This window comes from Sceloporus occidentalis, unplaced genomic scaffold, assembly GCF_023333645.1.
Source record: "Sceloporus occidentalis isolate IW3139 unplaced genomic scaffold, rSceOcc1.0.p SCAF_14, whole genome shotgun sequence".
Lineage (NCBI taxonomy): Eukaryota > Metazoa > Chordata > Lepidosauria > Squamata > Phrynosomatidae > Sceloporus > Sceloporus occidentalis.
The window spans coordinates 9,018,430-9,037,424 of NW_028316994.1; the positions used below are offsets into that span (position 1 = coordinate 9,018,430).

The following is an 18,995-nucleotide window of genomic DNA, read 5'->3' on the forward strand; positions in this document are numbered from 1 at the left end:
AGCAGACATATTGCACAGTCAGATGGTCCCCATATTGAAAGATAACAGGAGGTTTTCAACCCTGCTGCAGCCACCTTTGGGGAATTGCAGGGTGGAGACCATCTCTCAAACCAAGGGACAGTTTCATAGTCCTTGTTTGGAACATACCTCCCTACTTCTCATTAGTTCCTAAGTTTCAGGAAGGGAGGTTGGGCAGACAGGAGAGCACCCCAAACAGACATTGCATGTACAAGCATTGAGAAGTGGTAGAGAGATGCTTTTTTTTTTCAAGCTTACCTCTATGAGAATATGGATGCACATGGCTATTCTCTGCAAGACTTGCAGGGTTGATCAGGAAGAGATGGATAATCCTATTGCAGATGGTGGGAGAGGAACATCATCCCAGTTCCTAACCCAGGCACAAAGTCTTGTCTTCTGAACCCCATTTTTTGAGCCAAAAAGAAGGCAAAGAAAATGGCAAAAATTCCTAGTATTGCTAGATGGGGTGTTGAGGCATCTTTTGTTGGCTTTCCTCAGTTTCAGCTAATACGTTGCTGGCCACAGGCATAGGTATAAAATAGGGAATTATTGCATCCCAGTAAATACTCTCCTTATACCTCCTCCTCCTTACAGTGACCCAACAGTGGGTACATGTGTTTCAGTAAAGTGGCAACACAGGACAGGGATGTGAGAAGTAAAATAAAATGAGAAGAGTTTACAGGGAAATGGCTGAGGGTTGGGGGAAGAGGATTACAACCTCTAACTCATCTGTATCTCACATCCTTCCAATCATCTTGTTACAATTTGTTTCAGTAGTTTGTGTATTTGCAATGGTCCTCATCATGCCCCACTCCTTCAATGAACAGGACTCACTGCCTCCAAGGAGAGATGTCCATGTTTGTATGAATTTTTTCTACACCAGCAACTCAAAATCCCCAGGGCAGGAGGAGTGCAATTCTCATGCTGGAGGCATCATTCACAGATTTCTTATACCCACCCTGACTCCCCACCATACACACACAAAACATACAGCAACTATATTTTTTATCTATTCAGCCTTCCACAGTCCAGTCCTTCAGATAATTTTTTTTGAGGGTAGGGAGGAAGAAGAGAATAAGAGGGGGAAAGAGATGCCTCTTCAGCAGCATTTCTTGACCGAAGGCTTCTTTTTGGGTTTGTTGATTTTGACAACCTCGTTCTGTTGTTGGAGACGTGCCAGGTTTTCCTGTTTGGTTCGGAGCACCATGGCCGTGATGGCATTGAACATCTAAAGGAGAGAAAACATGGGGAAAGGGAATGAGACTTCCTTTTACTCAGAATTGAAAAGCTACTTTTGGAGGACTAAAACTCCTAGAAATCCTGGAAAATTTTAGTCCAAAAAAGGAGTAGCATTTTCAAAGCTCTCTCCTCACAGTCACACAGACCTCCCTTTTGAGGCACCGAGGCATTTCCCAAATCAATGCTGCTTCCCATCCCATCCAGTACCTCTTCAACATTGAGATTTTCCTTGGCGCTGGTCTCAAAAAGCCGCACTCCCATCTGTTCACTGAATCGCCGAGCATCAGCTGTTTCCACCTGCTTCCGGGATGGGTCCTCACATTTGTTACCCACTGATATGATTTGGAGATGGAGAAAAGAAGAGAGGGAATGAAAAAAACCCAGCAGCTTTCAGTATTAACCAGACATTGCAGGAGTAATGGCTGTACAGACAGACGTGTCTAATTAACATGGAAGCTGAAGTCCAAATAGTTGGAAGGAACCAGGTTGGGGAAGGCTGGTCCAGAGGTTAATGAATTAACTTCAATTTGACCCCAGAGTCAAGTATCATTTTGAAATCAGCAAATCATACAGCATGGGAATCTGCCTGCTTTAATCTTAAAAAGGAGGACAACCCCACCTCCCAAAGTTGCTAAATTTAGCTTAATTAAGCCCCATTATATATTGGATATTTTCCTGTTATTTAGTGGATATTACCACTCACTGAAGACACTTTCCACAAGCTGCCATTACCAGTCTGCCAAGGCTCTCTGGCATTCTTTCTTAACAATATTTATGCTGCCGTGTCCAAGAATGACATGGTATGTTGGATTACACAGGGAAAGCTGGCAAAACATGCATTTAAAACTAAGAATTATTGGAGCATATCAAATTTCAGAGAGAAGCATATTCCACACAGTAGGTTCCACTTCGTTAAATGCGCTGCTCCAAAAAGCTGCAGAGCAGAACTTAGTTGCAGAGAGCAGCATCAGGAGGAATTTCCCCCATGACCTCAAAGACCAAATGTGTCTACAAGGGACATGGCAGACTCTCAATCAAGCAATTCTCCCCATCACCTGAAATGGTTATGGAATGCTAGTAAGCTTTCAACAACTGACTAGTTTAAGTGATCGAAGTCACCTGAAGGCAAGGTTTGAAACACTTCCCTGGGTGATTGCATGGAAGATGCAACTACTATCCTACAAAGCAGAGGGAGGCAATTTTTATTCCTGCATACACATGGTTTAAGCATTGGACTATGACTGGGGACCAGGATTTGATTCCCCACTTGGCCATGGAAACCCAATGGGTGACCATGGGCAAGTAACACACTCTCAGCCTCAGAAACCTCTGAGATAGGTTTGCCTTAGGGTTGCCATATGATGGAATAATACACAACTACATGGGCACACTACCACATATCAGGTACACTGGAACTGTCACGTCACTTCTAGATTATTGGCTTCCTTCCCCTTTGGCTTCATGCCTGGAGGTAGGAAAAGTAAAGCAGACATATTTGAATCTTGATTTTATGTTGTTTGGCCAGTGAGGGAGGTGATGGTGGTGGGTTGCCTGAAAATCAGTGGCAATTTATTTTTTAATTAATGATGTTCACTAGGGGTCAGAAAAATCAGGCTTGGGAGCAGCATGCAATTTGTACTTTCTCTGTCTCTGTTCTAAATTAAGATTTTAAATCTCAAATAGCCTGAGACCAAGTTGTCCCAAGGATCATCTGCACCTACACAAACTTGTGTAGTAAGGTTAATTGCAGGCATTCAAGATAAAACACCTGATTTGTGATCTAGTTTTCAGGTGCAAGAGGTAAGAGCCTTTTCTGTGATGACTCCAACCTTAGGAAATATCCTCCCTTGCGGACTCCCTCCTTGTTGCGTTCAATCCTTAAAAGACCTGGCTAATCCAAGTTGCTTTTAATGTAATGCAGGCCTGTCTTTTATACTGTTATTTTAGTACTGCATCTATTTAATATGTCTTATCTACTTTCATTAAACAGTATTTTACACTTTATTGCTTTGGGTACTCTAAATTGCCATGACAAGGAGCTTTGCCTTGAAAGGTGGCAGAAAAATATTTTGGACCACCATCACAGGACTGTGAAAAGTGCAATCAATCAGCTCTGATACCCAGTTGTTTCATACACTGGCAATTCTCTTTTAGAACGACTGCTCTCCAGTTTTTTGCCTCTATTTAGTAGAACCAAAGCTGACAGAAGCATCTATGTTTATGTAAACCGCATCTTCCTTTGATTTATTACTTAAAAATAGATAGATTGTAGAATATGCAGGTATTTGACTGGCAAGGGCAAATAAAATAGAGCAAAAATACTGGCATTTAGCAGTTGGGGTATTTTCTCATGTTTTCATGTACTGGGGGGTAGTGTTCTGTGTGGTTTGAGGGCAAAATCGCCCCCAAATCACAGCATTTTAAAAAATGGCAAGAGGCTTTGGGAGACTGGTGGGAGGTTCCCACAGCCACAAAAGTGGGCTTAAGAAGCCATTTGGGCAACATTATGCCAAACCTGCTCTATAGCTGCTAGAAAATATAACATGCTTCTGAGCACATGAACAGTTGTAACCTTTATGGCATCTGAGGCCACTTCCTGGATTGCTATTCCTGAAACTGTGCCACATATTCATTAGCCTGAGACATCACTGATATAATGCTTCTATTTAACCTGGTATGAACAATACAACTGCATCCCGGGAACATCTTTTGACTTGCAGCTTCCCACATCTAGATTCCAGTGTACCTTGATGGAGCAACTGACTCAAAGTTCGGAAACAACATCCATTAAATTCTATAAGACAGAACAAGGGACAGTAGGTTTATAACTGAATTACTCACCCAAAATCTTGCAGACACTGTCACAGTTTTGCCCGATCTCATGCAGCCAACGCTTGACGTTAACGAAAGACTCAGCGTTTGTCACATCATACACAATAATGACACCGTGAGTGTTACGGTAATACCTGCCTCGAGAGAACAAGAGACCATCAGATGAGATCCAATTACAGTGGTACCCCGGGATACGAAAGCACCGCCTTACGAAATTCCCGGGTTACGAAAAAAAATAATTTAAAAAAACTGTTCCGCGTTACGAAAGTTTTTTCGGGTTACGAAAAAACTTTTGGTGCTTTTCGGCGCTATTTCGCACCAAAAAGCGGCTTTCGCTATTAGCGCCTATGGCAATTCGGCTTGCGAAAGTCTTCCGGGTTACGAAAAGGGCAGCGGAACGAATTAATTTCGTAACCCGGGGGACCACTGTACTATAACAAACCTCCCACCGACCACGGAGAAGCCAACAAAGCAAGGTCTTTTTGAACCCAGGAATTTCAAGTTGTCTACATTTTTAAAGATGTATTCATACAATGTCTTTTAACAATATTTTAAGGCACTAACCACCCCCCACCCCCCCAGTTTCAGTCTAGCCAACTGAAACTGAGACAGCTCCCATCCTTAGATCTCAAGAGCCCTACATGAGCCACATATTCTGCTCCCAGAATACCCAGTTACCCCCACTTCTGTCCCAGGCTTACGTGGAGGTGATGGTCCGAAAGCGCTCCTGTCCTGCTGTGTCCCAGATCTGCAGTTTCACACGCTCTCCATTTATCACTAATGTCCGAATTTTGAAGTCTACCCCAATTGTTGTGATATAGCTGCCTAGGGTAGATTCAGAACAGACAAAGAGTTAGAGCAGAGGAACATAAAAATGCCAACAGTGAGACTCAAACAAATTAAGTATTTTTTAAAAATTTTTTTACAAAAACTGAAGCAAGGCGGGAAGTAGAGTAAAAGCTGCAAAGAACAGGTGACAGGGTGCCACAGAAATAGATAAGCAAGAATACCATCTATAATTCTTGAGATCAAAAAGCAATTGCACATCAGACACTGCAACCACCACCATGGGAAAAGATGGATGAGCAACAGGATCAAAAAAGCCATGAGTCCAACCCTGACAATAGATTCACTGATGACCTTGGGCAAGTCTCTCAGTCATACCTGCTAAATAATACAGAAGCAACCTCTCATGCAAGGAGCCTTGAAAACTTACTCTGTGAGACTACAAGTGCTAGAATCTCCCAGCCAGCATGGCTACCAGACATGCTAGGGAATTTGGGACTAGTAAAGACTCCAAGCTCTGATGTGACTATCAGAGTATACACAGTGTATATTGTTTGCAAGAAGACCATTTCAACACAGCCATTTTATCTACCATTTGGCTAACTGAAATTACATAAACTATGGTTTCAGTTTGCCAGTGAAACCAAACCAAATAAAGCGCAAAGAGGTGAGTCAACAAAAGCAGTTGTCTGCTAAGTGGGGAGGGGAGGAAAAAATTATTATAAGAACAGTTCATGTTGCAACATTTTAAAAGGCAACTCAATCTGCAGCTGTCAAAGGTTCGGCTGTAGCTTTGTCAGCAAAGCAAACACAATTTATTTTGAGTGGATCAGGCTCTCTGGTCATTCTGTAGCCATAATGAACAGGAGAGCACTACACAAATTAAGTTACTTTCCCTCTACTCCTCTGTATGATTATCCTAGAATTGTTTCCAAAAACTCTGTGGCAAGCAACTGTTTGCATTGGCTCCGGATGCTCTAAGCAGATCGTGCTGCAGTAAAGTTGCAGCATGCTAGGAATGAGTAAGAGCAAAGAACCTCAGATTATCTAGAAGGCTAAAAGATAGAAGAGAGAAGATACTTACCGGAAAAGGTATTGTCTGCAAAGCGGAGTAAGAGGCTACTTTTCCCGACCCCTGGGGGGAAAAAAGAGAAAGAACAGGGTCATACACATTTGGATACCACACACTCCTTATCATCCTGCCCTCCACCCATTCATTTTAATAGCCACGGATGAGAACCCAATCATCTCAGAAAAAGCTTCAAGCTCCCCACCCAAAGCAAATACGCCTGCCCGTCCCAGTGTATTTACTCAAGACAGCCACTCCCTTCCAAAGCTATTGTGTCCCATTCAGGGAAAGAGAAAGAGTGGCAAGGGAGGCTTGCAAAGGCTTATGGGGAGACTTTGAGGATTGCGGATTACCTCACATGACTTCACTGAAGGCTATCTTGAAGGGTGGCGGGGAGACGATGGGATGCAGAGAAGAAGACAGTGCTCCCTTTATGTTGACTCATCAACAAAACCATAACTGTGCTTATAAATAGGACTGGGATATATGCAGGAAGTAAGACAGAAATCAAGTCCCTTCCAAGAGCTGCAGTCATGTGCACACTATGGCACATGAAACAACCAGATCACATAACAGGGTGGGAGCCCATCAACAGGTATCCACATGACCCAAACTTTGTCCACCTTTGGGTGATATCACCTGTTGACATAACCCTGGGAAGAGGGTCTTGTCCTCCCAGTTTATCAAGCCCACTGCTTGTCCACAATGAGCTTTTCCTGTGAATATGGCTGAGAGCTTGTCCCATTTCCAAGCCTACATACACACAAACACACACACACCAGCCTCACTGCAGCCTTTAGACCTGGTGGCTTTGCAGCTGCAGTGGGACACAAGCCAAAGCTGAGTCTCCACAGCAGAGCAAATATGAAAGAATGCACCACATGTACCTTTCTTGGCTCAGTGCTGGGAAGTCAAGTGAATTCATATCCTGCCTTGCTGTTTTAAAACACACACACGTACCAAGGCGCGCAACATGTAACGCTCAACTTTCTCCAAAATTGTGAAGCAGACCCAGGGTTGCCAGATGGAAAACTGAAAGGGCGTCTGGACCTTCAACAGCTCTACAATAACCTCCATTAGGAGATGGTAGAGAAAGGAAGGAACTTAATAATAACAGAGTATCCCAGTGATGACTGAGTATGCTGAAAGGCCATCAGATGTTGAGTTGGAGATACCATTCAAGGTATGGGAGCCCTCTCCAGTTTACAATCTGGCAGCCCAGTTAACCACAGTGGTACCACTGGAGCAGACATCCAGGATTTCCCTCACAGAATGTAAAGGCATTATTTTTATTTACTGTTAAAATATTAGTATAGGTTTTCTGGGTAGAACAGAATAAATCAGTATCCGCCATTTGAAACAATTGCAGACTGACACAATGAAACCACTTAAATGGTATAAAAACATATTAAAACAAGTCAATGGTTTAAGACAGCTTAAAAGGATAGATCAATTTACATTGTTAAATAGCCTCCACATCACCTAAACATCACTGTGATGACATTAACAGACATTACTTTTGAATGTCACCTTCCAGAACAGGAAAATTACTTTTGGACTTCATCTTCCAGAATCTTCCAGCTAACCATGCTGGCTGGGGGATTCTGGAAGTTGAAGTCCAAAAGTGTCTTTCTGGTTTTAATTCTTCCTTCCAACACAACATCCGATGGCCTTTCAGCATACTCAGTCAGCACTGGACTACCGTATTTTCTGGCGTCTAAGACGACTGGGCGTATAAGACGACCCCCAACTTTTCTAGTTAACATATAAAGTTTGGGATATACTCACCGTATAAGACTACCCCTCTTCCAACACACACCGAATAATTTTTTTAAAAAATCAGATTTGATTTCAATATGGTAATTTTAATTCAAATGACACGCAGGTACTTAGCAGGAAACCTTGTTGTATACAAAGCCTGTTTGGATTGGTCAGCTCTTCCCCTGCCTGCCCAGCCCTCCCTGTTTCCAAGACTATCAGAGAGGTAGCTGCTTTCATACGGTCGCTGCATACGGTGGGGATGGAGCTGCCGCCGTTTTTGAGCTCCCCCCACCATATGCGGCAACCACAGATTCTCCAGTCCGGCTCAGAAGTTTCAGCACCTGCCCTATAAGATGACACCCAGCGTGTAAGATGACCCCCGACTTTTGAGAAGATTTTCCTGGGTTAAAAAGTAGTCTTATACGCCAGAAAATATAGTACTTTGTTATTGTTAATTTCCTCCCTTTCTTTCCTTTCTCCTAATGAGGCAAACATTTGGTTTTTGATACCTTCCTCTTATGCCTCAATAGCACCATTTTGGCCATACCTGCCTCAGAGATAATTACAGATGGGGAGGTGGTGGAAATATTTTCATGTCTTTGTTCTCAGAGGTATAGATCCAAAAAAAGAACATTTTAAGCCCAAGGTATACCCTGTAAAAGGTAGCTGGCTGGATGACAGAACTGATGCTTCCACACTACCACATTTTGTTGCAGGACACATGTAAGTGCGCACTAAACGCATGCTGCCTTTTCTGGATTCAGAAAGCTCCCCCAGAGAAAGCTGGAACGGATCAAGGCAGCTGTTCTCCATCTCTGCTCATCCTTTTATCCCATTTACAGGCTAATTTTCTTGGGGATTACAAAAGGGAGAAGCTGGGAAATAACCAACAGTGGAAGGCAGCTTGCAGCTGTATAGGCTGCAGCTTTCTCCGCATGTCTCCAAAGGAGATTTCAGGATGTACACCAGTCAGAGGACTGTGTATTTATGTAGGCAGTATGTATAGTGGTCAGACTATCGGATGAGGACTGAGGAGGCCTGAGTTCAAATCCTCCTGCAACAACTAGTTTCACTGGGTGATCTTGGGGCAGTCATAACCTTTCAGCCTAACCTAACTCACCAGGTTGTAGTGAGGACAAACTTGAGGAGGAAGACAAAAGTATGCCACTTTAAGCGGACCTTGGAAAAGTTACTGATTTGCATTGCAGTTCCCCAAATCCTCCAGCCAGTTTACAAACCCTTGCTTGTGTGAATGCACTTATACTTGATCCTAGGTTTGGAACGACGTGTAAAGATCTTCCCATCTTGGCTTGTTTACCTTTTTTACACAAAAGGAGGAGCAAAGCAGGAGCATATGGGTTGCACGCATGAGCACATAGCTAGTTCACATTCTGGTTTATTAACCAAGGATTCCTGGGCTTTACAGGTGACGACCAAAGCATAGGCCATCAATATATTTCTCTGTGCTGAATTCTTTTCCAATGCATTGATTGATAAAGTAAGTAAATAAGTAATTATAACAAATGGCCATTACCATTCAAATTGGTTAGTTACAATATTTTCCAGTGACCAGACTTGATTATGGCAAGCTGAAGTCCTAAAATATGTCAGATCGAGGAGGCACTATGTAACTTTTGACTTAGAGCAACCATCACACTTTTTTCTTGGCAAGAAGGTTTGCCACTGGCCTTCCTCTGAGGCTGAGAGAGTGTGACTTGCCCAATAGGTTTCCACTGTCAAGCATGGATTGGAACAACCAGCCTGGTCTCAGAGACCTAGTCCAAAACTTAAACCACCACATCATGCTGTTTCTCACTAAGAGGTGCTATGGTGGAAGAAAAGGTATAAGACTAACGTGGTATACATATTTAAAAGCCCTTCATAATCAGAGTCCCTGTGATAGAGTTTACGGTCCAGGTAATAGATCCAGCATTGTCTGGTGACTTCCCTTGCTCTATCTCATTTTTAACTAAACATACAAAATGTGCTACAGTCAAATGCCAGTCAATTTCAATGCCAATTCAGAGCACCATAAAAATTAGTGCCATCTTAGGACACTGGGGGAAATTTTTTCCAAAAAGCACTCTACTGCCATGAATCAGTAATATGGAGTTTCTGGAAAAATTGGACTCAACAAGATTTCCCAGAATGTTTTCTAAAAAAATTTCTGAGTCCAAATTTTCCAAAAAGCCCCTCTGCCTGATTCATGGCAGCGCAAGTTCTTGATGCCCTGAAACCTCTGTGCCATGAACTGAAATATCCAAGGCCTAAGCAATACACCGCACCCCTCCTGACCTAAATCTCTGCTTTCCAATCCCCAGAACGTTGCAGAAGGTTTAGTGAGGTTCTGAAGTCCATTCAAATGCTTCAATACATCACTGGGTTGGTTCCGCAGACCTAGAAATCCCAGAAGCTGCTATCACACTGCAAAATTAATGCAGTTTGACACTACTTTAACTGCCATGGCTCCATCCTAAGGAATCCTGGTATTTATAGTTTTGCGTGTAGGGTTGCCATTTCACGGCGGTGGGCGGGACTTTCCCGCCCCCTGGGGGGCGTGCCCGGTCCCGTCCCGCCCCCGCCCCCATTCCCGGGTGGCTGCCCAACTCTGAGCTCCCAGGGCTGCTGCCTGCCTTCTATAGCGTGCTGCCTGTGCAGCTTGTCTGGAGCAGCAGAAGGAGGACTGAAACCAGCAGGGGCGGGGTCTGCTGCACTGCCCTGCCTCTATTGGCCAGCCCTCTGCTTCCTTATTTGGGCATGATGCTCCAAATTCCAAGCGGAGAGGGCTTTGTAGGCAAGTTGCTTTTTGTTCTTCCCCTCTTTCTCTTTCCCCTCCTTCTCTTCTTCTTGTTATTCCGTTTTTTTTTCTTCTCCTCCTCTTCCCCTCCTCTTCCTCCTCTCCTTTTTCTTCCTTTCTTCCCCCCCTCATCTTCTTTTTCTCTTTGTTCCTCTCTCTAAGCCCCCCTCCTCTTCTTCTCAGGGGTCCAGGGCTTCTCAAGGCTTTGCCCCCATTAGAAAAGAAAAAAGCCTTTGGATCTGTCCCATAAATCCCTCCTAAGTTGAGACATACCTGGGAAAAAGGGGGTGTGAGGGGTTTGGGGGGGTTGGAGGGGGCAAGGAAAAGGGGGGAATTGCTAAGAAGGCTTGGGAGTGAGAAATGTAGTTTTCAATGGCACAAGGGACTGCCTGTGATCTTGCAAATGCTATGGCTGCTTGGGAGTGGGAAATGTAGTTTTCAATGGCACAAGGGACTGCCTGTGATCTTGCAAATGCTATGGCTGCCTGGGGGTGGGAAATGTAGTTTGCAATGGCACAAGGGACTGCCTGTGATCTTGCAAATGCTATGGCTGCCTGGGGGTGGGAAATGTAGTTTGCAATGGCACAAGGGACTGCCTGTGATCTTGCAAATGCTATGGCTGCCTGGGGGTGGGAAATGTAGTTTGTAGTGGCACAAGGGTCTGCCTGTGATCTTGCAAATGCTATGCCTGCTTGGGAGTGGGAAATGTTCTTATAGAATTGGGGGGGGGGGGTGTTTGGCCAAAAAGAGAAGTACATTTCAGCCTTCTGTCTAGGAATAATGCCAAAATGTCCTCCATTTTGAGCATGCCTAAGAAACATGCATTTATATTAACATTTTAAAAAAATTATCAAATTTTTCATGTGTCCTCCATTTTTAAAAACGTGTCCTACATTTGAAAATGTGGCCCTACATTTGTCCTACATTTGTCCCGGTTTGGAGGTCCTGCCTTATGGCAACCCTATTTGCGTGGCACCAGAGCTCTCTGATAGAGAAGACTAAACATTCTACAAAACTACAAATTCCATAATTCCACAGCATTGAGTCATGGCAGTTAAAGCAGTGTCAAACTGCATTAATTCTCCAGTGTAGATGCAGCCTCTAGAGCTTCTGACATTTTTAACTGGGGTCCAAAATGTATCTGGAAGGAGAGGGAAAACCACCAACACCCCTCAGTCTAATAACTTATAGTCCCATTCAGTTCCACCATTATTGCATTCTTTGTCTAAACTGAAAAGCGTTGTAAAATTAAAAGGAGGAGAGCCTTGGATTGAAGTGACAGAGATGAGGAGGCAGGGAGAAATTACTTCACCAAACGTGACTGGCTGAATGCAAGCCTGCCTTTCCCAGTCCACGTTTCCACTGCAAATTATAAGCACTCTTACAATTGGGGCAGGGAACCAAGACATTCCTTTCATCTGCAAAGCATAAAAGCATATAAACATATAAGCATATAAGCATGCTGCTGGATGCAAAAATTACTAGTTCCAATGGCCTGTGTGATCTCAGCAAAAAATCCTGCTGCTGCTTCAACCTCTTTTAATTGGATTTATTTAAAACTCCTGCTCTATTCACATCCAGTTTGGAACTGTACTTGTGTAAAAGCAAGGATGGCGATGGTAAAAGTGCTCCAGACGTTTTTGAACTGCAACTCCCAGCATTCTTCCCCATTTGTTGCACTGGCTAATATCCCTTTTTTTTTGAGGACCAGCAAGCTAGTCCCATACATAAACTGAACTAATACCAAAAATCCCGTATTTTGAGGTGTTTTGGGGACTAGCAAAATAGACGTTCTGCAATCTAACCAAATTTGAGATACAGTTTCCTCTGAATTTTAATCATACAGTGAACTTTAGTATGCGTGGATGCAAAAGTCTATGAATGCTCAAGTCCCATTAAATACATTTGTCATAGTAGAATGGCGCCCCTTATATAAAATAACTAAATAAAGGTTTGCTTTTGGGAATTGCTTAAAAATATTTTCAAGCTGCGGATGTTTGAATCTATGGGGGGGGGGGGGAATCCGTGGCTATGGAGGGCCGACTGTAGTTGTCATGCATTTTTTGATATTATTAAAATGGGATTTAGGATAGTTGATACATGCCGGAAAAAAGAAACTAAACAGGGATTGTCATAAAGGGCCTCACATAGACAGCAACAATAAAGAATGCATTAATAGCCACTTCCTGACTGTCAACACCATGCATTATTGTTGGAAGATTTTTGCATTCTCTTTCCCCCTCCTTAGATAGATAGGGATTTCCTGCATGCAAACCACTCTCTCTCATTCAAACTATCCATGAGATTTAGGTCATTCCCCCTTTGAGACAGACGTTCTCTCTCAAGATTTTCAACTGAACTTTTGGTCCTTCCTCCTCTCTCACCTCTCTTTGGAAAAGATGGTGAGATTAATATTTCTACTCAACCTGAACATAAAAGGCTAGATTAGCTAGATGAGGATATAGATTAGGATACAGCCTTTTATGTAAATATAGATTAAAGCCATTAGTAAAGTTTTGTTTTAAACTACAAGCTACTTCTGTCGTTTTTGAAGTCAATTTCAGTTCTTAGAGAAGCATGGTTAGACCAAGGCACATTTCTGCTACCCTGTTAATTTAAAGCTAGCCCCTAATAAGTTTGGCTTTGACATTTTTGATATTTAATATTTTTGTTCCCTTATCAAAGGCTGAAGCCCTTGGAAACTTAAATTACCCTACATTTGTGAATTTCCACTCTTATTTGAAAAGCTGGCAGTCTTAGCTGGGAGTTAAAGTCCAAAGCACCAGGTGGATTGCATGATTCACACCTATAAAAAGCATCAAACTACAAGAGAAAGCAGGAGGATGCAAATCAAAGGTTTCTACTGCCAAGGACTGGCAGTAGAAATCTTTGATTTGGCCCTTTCTGCTTTCTCCTCCAGTTTAATGCCCTTTATGCCATGGGTGTGAACCATGCAATCCACCAGGATTGTGAGTAGCCTGAAGAGAAGAGGGGGAAATGAGCTCAGAAGAGGAAGATTACTGGAAACTCTGCGGCCGGTAAAAGGAACAAGAGCCACTGGGAGGTTGTGCATACAAGTGCGCGCACACACACTCTCGCACAGAGAAGCACAACACAGTAAGAGGAAGAAGAGCTTGGCCCCAGCCATCAAAATGAGCAGCTGCAGGAAGACCGCTTTCCCCCTTTCCTCCCTCTTTCCTTCACAGAGTGCACCAGCTATCGCTTGCCCTATGACTCCTGGCACAACAGGAAGGGCACCCTTGGCTCTGGCCAGAAGAACAAGGCATGCCGGGAGTCACCATTATTTCCATTCCCAGCCAAGATGGTCAACAACTGAAGATGAACTATGGCTGCATCCACACTGCAGCAAACATCTGCTTTGGCACCATTTAAACTGCCATGGCTCAATGCTATGGAATTCTGGGATTTGTAATTGGTTGTGGCACCAGAGGTGTTGTTTTTGGAGCCAGAGGTGCCACATTAAATGGTCTCAAATCGGATGATTCCTGCAGTGCGGATGCACCCTTAGCCTCCAAACCAAATAAATAAATGTCTGCAAACTCCACTCTTCGCAAGTTGGTTTCCTTCCTCTACCTTTTTTCTTTCACTTCCCTTGAGAGTGTTGGGAATTTTGTCTTTAAACCCCAAAGAGCAGGGTGCATTTTTGTGTGCAAACACACAGACACACACCTCTTGCTTCTTGGACTTGTAACTGCAGCCAGCTTCTCAGGAGACACTTTGTGTCTGAGAAGAGGCATAAAAAAAACAAATGTAGTTTAATAATATAATGAGTAGCCCTTACCAGTTCTGGTTGAATCCATGGACAAGAAAGCCATGGATATGTGGGGCGAACTGTACAAATCCCAGAATTCCATAGCACTGAGCCATGGCAGTTAAAGTGGCGTGAAACTGCATTAGGTCTGCAGGATAGATGCAGCCTTAAAGTCTTTCTATCCTAATCTGGTCCTTAGGCCAAGATAACAAGCCTCTCTGACCAAGGCCTTAAAAACATAAAGGGCCAGGTATGAATGAACCTGTACCATTAGGTATTAAATGACATATCCAGGAGGGACTTGTCAAAGGCCATTACAGGAGGCGTTTTAAATGCTGTTTTGCGAAGCATTGTTCTCAAAAGGCTTTAGTCTAAATTCATCCTGCCTCAGAGTACAGAGCTGCAGCTTAAGTGAGATTATAAATATTGCTTTCCAACCCTAAAAGCTACCTGGGATTTTCTGAGGTGGGAGCCTTCACAGGTTGGCCCAACTAGGCCCAAAGGCTGCTGGGAATCTTACAAGTTGGCGTAACTGAGAGTTGTGGAAAAACCATAGCTGTAGGCTTACGTAAGAGCCACAATTCAACATGTTCAGCAATCATTCATAAAATAACTCCTTAGGATTGAGTATGCAAAGGGATCTTGTTGCACCTCTTCAGACTAACTGAAAGAAAAATGCTGGCAGCTTGAGCTCAAGTCTACAAAAGCTCAGGCTACTAGCTTCTTTCTTTCAGATAGGCTGCCTCTGCACTGCAGAAATAATCCGGTTTTATACCACTTTAACTGCCATGGCTCAATGCTATGGAATTCTGGGCACTGTAGTTTGTTGCCACAACAAACTACAGTGCCCAGAATTCCATAGCATTGAGCCATGGCAGTTAAAGTAGTGTCAAACTGGATTACTTCTGCAGTGCAGAGGCAGCCTTGCAACACAGTGATTCCCAAACTTTAGTCCTCCAAATGTTTTGGGACTTCAGCTTCCAGAATTCCTGAGAGCTGGCCAACTTAGCTGGGGCTTCTGGGAGTTGATGTCCCACACATCTGGAGGACTGAAGTTTGGGAACCGCTGCGCAACAAGAGCCCTTTGCATACCGATTTTCCAGACTGACACGGCTATGTCTTTGAATTCTCCCCCCTTTGTAGAACTGAGATTATGCTGAAACGATTACAAAGTGTGAGGTTAAATAATAGAATGAAGATGAAGAAAAGGGGGGGAGAACTGAAAGGTAAAAGAGACCTGCCAGTTCTACCTGTTCCTCCCAAAGTTGTGCTTTGCACTGAAATTTATCAAAGATGCAAGAAATTGGAGCGGGGAGGTTTAAAAAGCAGAAAAAGAACAACCAAGAAAGAGATTTAAATATGAAAAAATAGTTAATGATTAGAAGAGAGTAAGAGATGCACTGCGAAAGCCAGTGTGGTGGAGTGGTTTGAGCGTCAGACTAGGACTCTGGGAAACCAGGGTTCGAATCCTTATCAGGCCATGGAAAACCATTGGGTTACCTTGGGAGTGTCACATACTCTCAGCCCCAGAAAACCCTGTGACAGGCCTTAAGTTAAAAATGACTTAAAGGGCACAATAACAACAAGAAACACTGAAGGAGGGAAGAGAGATGGGAGGAAGGAAGACAAACATGATAAACAGATAAGAAAAGAGAGCATTACAGGAAGAATATACTGTATAGTGTAAAAGGAGAACAAGAGCAGATTAGGATCATGCATATATGTTGTGCGCGCGCGCACACACACACACATATATAGAAAGAGAGAGAGAGAGAGAGAGCAAGCAAAACTGAAGAATGGGAGGGGAAGAGTAGAATGAGACAGCAGAAAAAGGTGATGTATAAAGGCAATAGTAAATGCCATCTTTTGCGTTACCCTCTCTATATGGCCCCTAGACAAACATTTTTTTAATCCTATTCTCCACTCCCTTTCCAACCGACCTCCCCTTACACAGATTTGTACCCTATTGTAGGGCAACAATTCATGTATCTCCACTATGGTTGCAAAATTTGCCTTGGCTGCAAATTTAGGCATCAAAATCATTTATCAGAATTACACAGAGGTGATGAAGATACACAGATCCTGATCTGGAGGCTTTCAATTTAATTTATATTAAAGAATATTATATATTTTTTGAATTTGCATCACTTGCTTGTTACCTGTACTGTATTGTTTTGTTACCTGCATTCTCGTTTAAATTCATTACTGTTAGTGTAGTTGGTTGGTTTGTATTTTACCTTAATTACATTGAACTGTGATGGCTTATAGTTCTTAGCAGAGAGCAGTGTGGTGTAGTAGTTTGAGTGCTGGACTTCGATTTTAGAGACCAGGGTTTGATTCCCAGCTTGGCCCTGAAATGCCATGGGTAACCGTGGGTGGGTCACATGCTCTCAGCCTCAGTGGAAGGCAATGGCAAGCCTCCTGTGACCAAATCTTGCCAAAGAAACCCCATGATAGATGCACCTCTTAGGGTCACCATAAGTCAAAAATGACTTGGAAGCATATAACAGCAATGCAACAACAAGTAAGCAAACTCCAGCTGTAGGACTAAGCAGTTGTTGTAAGAGTGATGACCAATCCAACAATAACAAAGAACTTATGCAAAAGCCCAGCAAAGAATTACTAAGGATTGGCAGACTGTAAATCATATGCACCTGCTTGGTCCTTCCCTGGACTTGTACAACTGTTTTGGGTCTTCTTCAGAGGCAAAATGCACAAGATACCAACCATCCAAATAAATTCCATGTCAATATCCAAAACATATGATCTACACACTTCTCTCCGCATTTGCAACTTTGACTTTTGCGGCTTTGATTATTCCCGGGTTTTATTAATACGTTCTCTCTTAGCAAGAAACAGACTCATGACCTGTGACTCATAAATGCAATAAGACAAAAGTGTGACTGAAAGAGGGATGCCATGAGAAGACCTTGTCCTTACCCGAGTCCCCAATGATGAGTAGTTTGAACAAGTGGTCATAATCCTTGGCAGCCATTCATGTGCCGGGGCAACACCACCTCCTTCCTTCGGTCACGGTCCTTCCTGCCAAAAGCAGGGATTCTCCACCGAAACCCCCACACTTTCCAGTGGGAAACCTGCTCAGCCGCAAAGCCCCATGGCAGCTAAGTGGGGCATGACCTCAAGATAGGAGGAGGAGGAGGAGGTCCAGGGTTTGAGTTCAACAAAGAAGTTCTCAGATGGGTATCTTCAGGAATGTGGAAGTTTTCAGTCTTTGGGGTAGTCGAGATGTTCGCTTCTCCTTCCTTTGCTTTCAAGCAAGTCTGGCCTGCAAGTCTCTTCCTATATCAGTAAATGTGCAGAAAGTATGTCCAATGGTTAGGGTTTTCCTGTCTTTTCCTCCTGCAAAAGTGTCTTCTTCAGGCCTACCAGGCCAATGTAGAGTTTATCAAACTAGGAAAAAGAAAAACAAAGCCCCACAGGAAATGAAAACATTTAAGTGGCTGCAAGGAGAGCAAGGCTTCTTCCCAAAGGGTCTGTCCAAAATTTAGAAATTCAGTGGCGGTGCCCAGGAGCCTTGCAATTTCCAAAACAAAACAATAGTTCCAGCTGGGGTTACGAAAAAGGATTCCAATCCAGAAGACTCCAGACTCCTTGCAAAGAGTTCTTTAAAAAGAAGTCAGTAATCGAAGAGAAGGAACCAAAATTCCCGAGATATATATATATATTTATTTATTACAGGCCACCAAAATAAAAGAAAATCCCAAAGAAGAAAAATACCTAGGGGAAAAAAAGGAGTCTGGGATTTTAGTTTCCTTCCAAAAAACCAACCTGGCTTCAAATATATAGAGAGATAGAGATAGATTTTAAAGAGACATCAAGTAGCAGAAGTTGGCATGTATTCTCAATGGTGGAAGAGGATCCAGAATAGGAGAGGCGCCTTCCAAACGGTTAAATATAACAAAATAAAATCCAGTAGGTGACCAAAACTAAATTATAATTTTTTATATATATATATATATATATATATATATATATTACAGACCATGAAAAATGATTTTCAAGAGAAGAAAAATACCTAGAGGAGAAGGGAATTCCAGCTTCCTTCCACAAAAAAACCCAACTTGGCTTCAAATAGCTATATATCTAGATCTACAGGTATAAGTATATAGATATATTTCAAAGTGATGCCAAGAAGCAGAAGTTGGCATTCATCCTCAATGGTGGAAGAGGCTCTAGAGAGAAGATTTTTCTCTTAATGGGTGAAAGGAAAGGGAATTAAGCAGAACAAATGGGAAAGGGAAAGGAAGTGAGGAGAGAGGTCAGCAAAGGAGGGAGTTCCCTTCTCAAGAAGAAGAGGGAGAAGGGAGGGAAGGAAGGAAGAGAGGAAGTGGGTGCCTTGGAATAGGGTTTTGCTGAGTCTCCAGGGAGCAAAAGGGAGTTTAAGAACTGGGGAAGGAAGAGAGAGGAAGGGATTCTTCAAGGCTTCTAAGGAGGAGCTGCTCCTGGATGCATTGCAAAAGGAAGAAGGGGAGCCTAAGCAGCCAGGCCAGGCGGATTCCTCGTCTTCTCTCCCTGCCGGACGCTGGGCTGGGCAGGGCTGGGATCAGATGACCAGGGATCTAGTCGCAGGGATCGGTGGATCGCCTGCCTGGATCTCCTGCTCTTCCTTCCTGACTCCCGCAGCCACCGCCTTTGCTCCGGCTGAAGATGGAACGCCGAAGTGCGAAGAGGAGGATTCCAAGCAGCTGGAAGGAGGGAGG

General features: G+C 43.3%; 1 protein-coding gene across 1 annotated transcript; it reads right to left on the reverse strand.

Annotated features, from left to right (window-relative positions):
* Positions 1–1,100: 1,100 nt before the first annotated feature.
* LOC149303810 (ras-related protein Rab-35-like) lies at positions 1,101–18,982 on the reverse strand. The gene is made up of 6 exons (XM_089480422.1): positions 17,215–18,982; positions 5,960–6,010; positions 4,791–4,914; positions 4,099–4,223; positions 1,465–1,589; positions 1,101–1,246 (listed from the first exon to the last, which is right to left on the reverse strand). The coding sequence occupies exons 1-6, from the start codon at positions 17,267–17,269 to the stop codon at positions 1,118–1,120; spliced, it is 609 nt and encodes a 202-aa protein (XP_089336548.1). The 5' UTR covers positions 17,270–18,982; the 3' UTR covers positions 1,101–1,117.
* Between the last annotated feature and the right edge of the window lie 13 nt (positions 18,983–18,995).